The sequence below is a fragment of the Apium graveolens genome, chromosome 3 (genome assembly GCF_009905375.1).
Source record: "Apium graveolens cultivar Ventura chromosome 3, ASM990537v1, whole genome shotgun sequence".
Classification (NCBI taxonomy): Eukaryota; Viridiplantae; Streptophyta; class Magnoliopsida; order Apiales; family Apiaceae; genus Apium; species Apium graveolens.
This window is the reverse complement of record NC_133649.1, coordinates 105,894,097-105,899,908: the sequence shown is the minus strand read 5'-3', so window position 1 is coordinate 105,899,908 and position 5,812 is coordinate 105,894,097. Positions and strand designations below refer to the sequence as shown.

Genomic DNA, 5,812 nt, shown 5'->3' with positions numbered 1-5,812 from the left:
CATTATAAAAACTTTTTCAAAAATCATTTTTGTAAAATAGTACATATCGTTGTCATTAACTCAAAATCATTTGTTTACCACTTAATAGATTTTAATGAAACTTTTTTGAACGATTAAGAGTATTCAGATCATTTGATTTTCACTTTTAATTTTCTCTGACATTCATAAATAGCTTATGCGCTCACATAGAAAACCCAAATTTAACGATTCAGAAAAGAAGTATAGCATGTAGGCTATGTTTTTTTTGTTGAAAAAATGTAAGCTATGTTATTACCTATTATTATAATATATAGATAATTAAGTTGATTTATTAATGTAAATTTTCTTATTATTTTATTAATTTTATGTCAGTCATATTTAATAGTTTTGTATTTTCATATTTGATATTTAACCAAATAACAAATAAATAAGGACAGTAATGACAATACTCCTATAATTTATTTTTGAAATTAAAAAATTGAGATTTTTTTTAATTATTACGTGATATTATTCATATAAAACGTATAAATTATTTTAAAAGAAATCTTTTATCACAATTAAAATAAAATTTATGTCATTCAGATAATTAAAAATTTAATTTTCCCAAGTATTCATTAATTATTCAGACTTCTTATGCGTTCGGATTATTCCGTAATATTAATGAATCAGATATAAATTATTCAGATTTGCTGGACCCCTTTAGTTAAATAATTTATTTAAGTTTTATTAGTGCATTGTATATTTGCTTTATTTTAATTTTAAAGTGAATGGCAAATAATATGATTCTTTCTTTAAGAAATTTAATTTAGTCTTTGCCAACAAACAAACTGGTGTTCTTCTGTATCAGACAAAAAGAGGAACAACAACAAAGATATGATTAAGAATTATGCATATAAAATAGGATATTTTATTTTTCTTTTGCCTTATCATAATTTATTCCATGTGTCAGCTTCGAAACAGAGTACAAGTGCGGAACTTCAAATCTGATACACATAAATCACGCACCTAGCCGGCTGCTACCTTACCATTAATGACCCATACAGTCAAAAACATGTTCCAACTTCTAAACTCCAACCCCAGATGACCAGATCCCACCCGTCCGAGTCAACTCACCCCACATTACAACTCACATCTTACTCCTTCCCAACTCCTTAGCCATATCCCTCAACAAAAACTTTTTTATCTTCCCAGTTGAAGTCTTGGGCAACTCCTCCTTAAACACTACATTTTTGGGCACCATATATTTCGGCAACTTCTCTTTACAAAACTCGACAATCTCCTTATCATTAACCCTCATTCCCGCATTCAAACTCACAAACGCACAAGGAGTCTCGCCCCAAAACTCGTCAGGCCGCGCAACGACCGCGGCCTCATTCACCGCAGGATGCAAATACAACACGGACTCAACCTCCACACTACTCAAATTCTCACCCCCGCTAATAATCACATCCTTAGACCTATCCTTAATTTCCAAATACCCATCCTCATGCATGACTGCCACGTCACCCGTATAAAACCAACCATTTTTCAAACACTTGAAAGTACCTTCCTTGTCTTTTAGATAACCCAGCATAACACTCCCACCTCGTAACACAACCTCACCCAGAGTCAACCCGTCGCGTTTGACACTGAGTCCTGACTCAGTATCCACCACGTCAACCTGCGTACATCCTACCGTCCTCACACCCTGCCTCGCCTTCAATCTCGCCCTCTCCGTCTCCGTCAAACAATCCCACTCTCGTTTCCACAAACACATCACCACCAATCCTCCAACTTCAGTCAATCCATATCCGTGGCTGACCACAAACCCTAGCTTCTCAGTCCTCATCAGCACCGCCGCAGGAGGCGGAGCTCCTGCAGTCAAAATCTGAACAGGATTTCGTAATTTTACAGTCTGAGAATTATTGGACAACATATTTAAAACAACAGGAGCACCACACATATGAGTGACTCCGTGTTTAATTATGTTTTCATATATCAAATCAGAGTCGAATTTTCTCAAACAAATATTAGTAGCTCCAACAGCAGCCATTCCCCAAGTATAACACCAACCATTAGCATGAAACATAGGCAAAGTCCATAAATAAACCGGTTGTTTGGGAACGGACCATTCGACTAAACCATCAACAGACATAATGAACAATCCACGATGACTATGAACAACACCTTTCGGCGAGGCTGTTGTGCCTGATGTGTAATTAAGCACAATCGGATCCCAATCCGATCTCGGTCTAATCCAATTAAACATCGGATCACCCTTCTCAACCAACTTTTCATAACTATGATCAAAATTATGCGACATAGTTGACTCCATTTCATCCCCATCTTCCGTGATGAGGACTAAAGTAGGGCGTAAATGAGGTGGAATAACAGAAACTGCTTCGAGAGCGACTGAAGTGATTTGATGATCAACAAACAATACTTTGGATTCAGAGTGTTTAAGAAGAATCGAAATAGTGCGTGCATCGAGACGAGTGTTGATGCAGTTAAGAACAGCACCGGACATAGGAACAGCGAAGTGAAGCTCGTACATGGCGGGAATGTTAGGAGCAAGGACTGAAACGACGTCGCCGGGAGAGATGGAGAGAGATGAGATTGAAGATGCCAGCTGGAGACAGCGGTGGTGAGTTTGAGACCAAGTGTAGGTGGTTGTGTTATAGATTAGAGAAGGTGTGTCGCCGTAGACGACGGCAGCTCTTTCTAAGAAGGAGAGTGGGGTGAACGGCGATGAGTTTGCGGGATGTGGGCCCATTTCGTTCATTTTTCTGGATTTGATAGTTGTAGTCTTGTAGAGAAGCGGCAAGTGTTTAAAGAGTTGAGGATGAGAACATATGCAAGAGAAACTGATGCATACATACGTTGTATACGGTGTATATAATTAACCAAAAAAATTGACAAGTGAAAGCCAAGTCCTAGCCGGAATTCTTGAATTTGCGGGCGATTATGATAAGTACCGTTGGATATTTAATTAATCTAAACATATTTGAATAAATTAGGATAATGTTTGTTCCATATACTAGAGGTGTGTATATTTGGTCAGCTGGAGTAGCATAAGTTTAGGAGTTTACGTGGTTGCTATTTTGTTGGCACTACTTTACTATGTATTTATGTTCCTACCGTAGGCTTGTTTTCATTTTATTAAGTTAAGCTATTTTCTTCCAGTTAATATACATACTATTGTGTGTGTATCGTTTATATATCTATACTTGGTATCAGAGCTTTGGGGTTAACAATTTCAGTTCATATTGAATGGAGACAAGTAAAGCTAAGGAGAGTTCCAGTTCCTTCGGTCTAAGCTACCCGATGCTGACAAAGACAAACTACACAGCCTGGGCCCTCAAGATGAAAGTGTTTATGCAGGCCCACGGCGTGTGGGAGGCTGTAGAACCCAAGGACCCTAAGGCTGCGATCGAAGACAAGCACGACAAACGAGCTCTGGCAGTTATTTGTCAAGGGCTCCCCGAAGACTTGCTACTATCTATTACAGAGAAAACGACCTCTAGAGATGCCTGGAACGCAATCAAAACCATGTCGTTGGGAGCTGAAAGGGTGAAAAAGGTCAAAGCGCAGACTCTCAAATGTGAGTTTGAAGCCTTGCAGATGAAAGAAGCTGAGCCGCTAGATGAATTCTATCTCAAACTGAATAGCCTGGTTACCAATATTAGAGCGTTAGGCGAGAAAATAGAGGAGACATACGTCGTTAAGAAGATTCTCAGAGCCGTCCCTACCAGGTTCTTACAGATTGCATCGGCCATTGAGCAATTTGGAAACCTGGAAGAGATGTCAGTGGAAGAAGTCATTGGTTCACTTACGGCGCATGAAGAGAGGTTGAAGGGGTCAACCGAAATCAATCAAGGACAGCTACTACTAACAGAGGAGGAGTGGCGAAGGCGAGAAAACAATGAGGGACAATTGCTTCTAACTCGAGAAGATTGGTTGAAACGTACTAATAAAGAGGGAACTCTGGGCGTTGGAGAAACCCGTGCAAGAGATGTAAATCGTGGAATTCGCGACAAGAGCAGGGTAAGATGTTTTAATTGTCAGGCATATGGACACTTTGCTGCAGAGTGTCGCAAGCCACGAAAGGAGAGAGGTGTGCAAAAGGAGGTCAATCTTTCTAAAATTCAGGAGGACGAACCAGCACTACTCATAGCTGAAGCGGGGGAAACAGAAATTAAATCCATGCTACTGAAGGAAGATATAATTATTCCAAACTTAAGAAGAGAAAATGAAGATCAAAGGGAATCACAAGTTTGGTACCTGGATAACGGCGTCAGCAATCACATGACTGGGCAACGTGGGAAATTCAGGGAGTTGAATGAGCAGGTGACGGGGAAAGTAAAGTTCGGGGATGGATCTACCGTAAACATTAAGGGTAAGGGATCAGTTACGTTTCAATGCAAGAATGGTGAGGAGCGGACATTGTCAGAGGTCTACTATATTCCAAGTTTGCGTAATAATATAATAAGTTTGGGCCAATTATCGAAAGTTGGTAATAAGGTGATCTTGGAAGATGAGTACTTATGGGTTTATGAAGGTAGTGGGAGACTTTTAATGAAGGTAAAGAAGAGCCAAAATCGACTATACAAAATCAGTCTTGAAGAAAGTAAGCGCGCGTGTTTATTCACAAAGATGGAGGCAGACACGTGGTTGTGGCATGCCCGTCTTGGGCACATGAACTTTCAAGCCTTAGAGCTCATGTCGAGGGAGAATATGGCACATGGAATTCCCAAGTTCACTCAACCACTGAGGCGCTGTGAAGGTTGCCTAATGACCAAACAAGTCCGGAAACCTTTTCCTCATCAAACATACTTTGAATCAAGGAAGCTATTGGAACTCGTACATGCGGACATCTGTGGACCAATCTCTCCAGTGACTCCCGGAGGTAATCGCTATTTTTTGTTATTTGTAGATGATTTTAGTAAAAAAATGTGGGTATATATGCTGAAGGAGAAAAGTGGCGCATTTGAGGCGTTCAAGAATTTCAAGGTTTTAGTTGAAAACGGAACCGAGAGAAGTATAAAGATACTACGGACTGACCGGGGTGGGGAATTTTGTTCGAAAGAGTTCACCTTATATTGTGAAAAGGCTGGTATTCAAAGACATTATACAGCCCCATACACCCCGCAACAAAACGGGGTGGTGGAACGAAGAAATCGAACCGTGGCTGCCATGACAAGAAGTTTTTTAAAAGAAGCTAAACTACCAGCTTTTATATGGGGCGAAGCCGTGCGACATGCAATTTATATCTTGAATCGACTACCAACCCGTAGTTTAAATGGCAGAACTCCATATGAGGCTTGGTGTGGCAATAAGCCAAATCTGGAGCACATACGGGTGTTCGGCTGTACCGCATTTATGAAGAATCTAGCTGTGAAAGTGAAGAAGCTAGATGATCGTGGTAAGTTGGTCGTATACCTGGGTAAAGAACCTGGGACGAAGGGAAGTCGTTTATATGATCCAAAATTGGGTGTTGTTCACGTGAGTAGAGATGTAGTTTTTCAGGAAGATGTTTTTTGGCCTTGGGAACAAAATAAAGGGAGTGAAATTTTACTTCCTGGACACTTTTTTGAGATGGAGAACACGTTAGGCGATAAAAATACTGATGAAACAGAACATGAACAACATGAATCGGTCTCACCCGTACATTCACCAACACCTACACGGTCGCCAACAACCACAACAGGGACATCAACGGCAATTGCAAGTGGATCATCTTCTGGCAGTAGTGAACCCAAACGGTATAGGTCTTTAACTGAGATTTATGGTGAGACAAATATAGTCGATATTATAGACGAATTAATGCTCTTGAAGACAGAAGGACCATCATCGT

At 40.0% G+C, this 5,812-nt stretch overlaps 1 protein-coding gene across 1 annotated transcript; it reads right to left on the bottom strand.

The window, feature by feature from the left end:
• Positions 1 to 853: 853 nt before the first annotated feature.
• Positions 854 to 3,043, bottom strand: LOC141712675 (2-methylpropanoate--CoA ligase CCL4-like). Its single transcript, XM_074515698.1, has one exon. It carries the CDS (start codon positions 2,738 to 2,740, stop codon positions 1,106 to 1,108), a length of 1,635 nt encoding a protein of 544 aa, XP_074371799.1. The 5' UTR covers positions 2,741 to 3,043; the 3' UTR covers positions 854 to 1,105.
• Positions 3,044 to 5,812: the final 2,769 nt, after the last annotated feature.

Excerpts from the sequence above, each read along its gene's own strand:
- LOC141712675 (XM_074515698.1), bottom strand. The coding sequence starts at position 2,740 with ATGAACGAAATGGGCCCACATCCCGCAAACTCATCGCCGTTCACCCCA.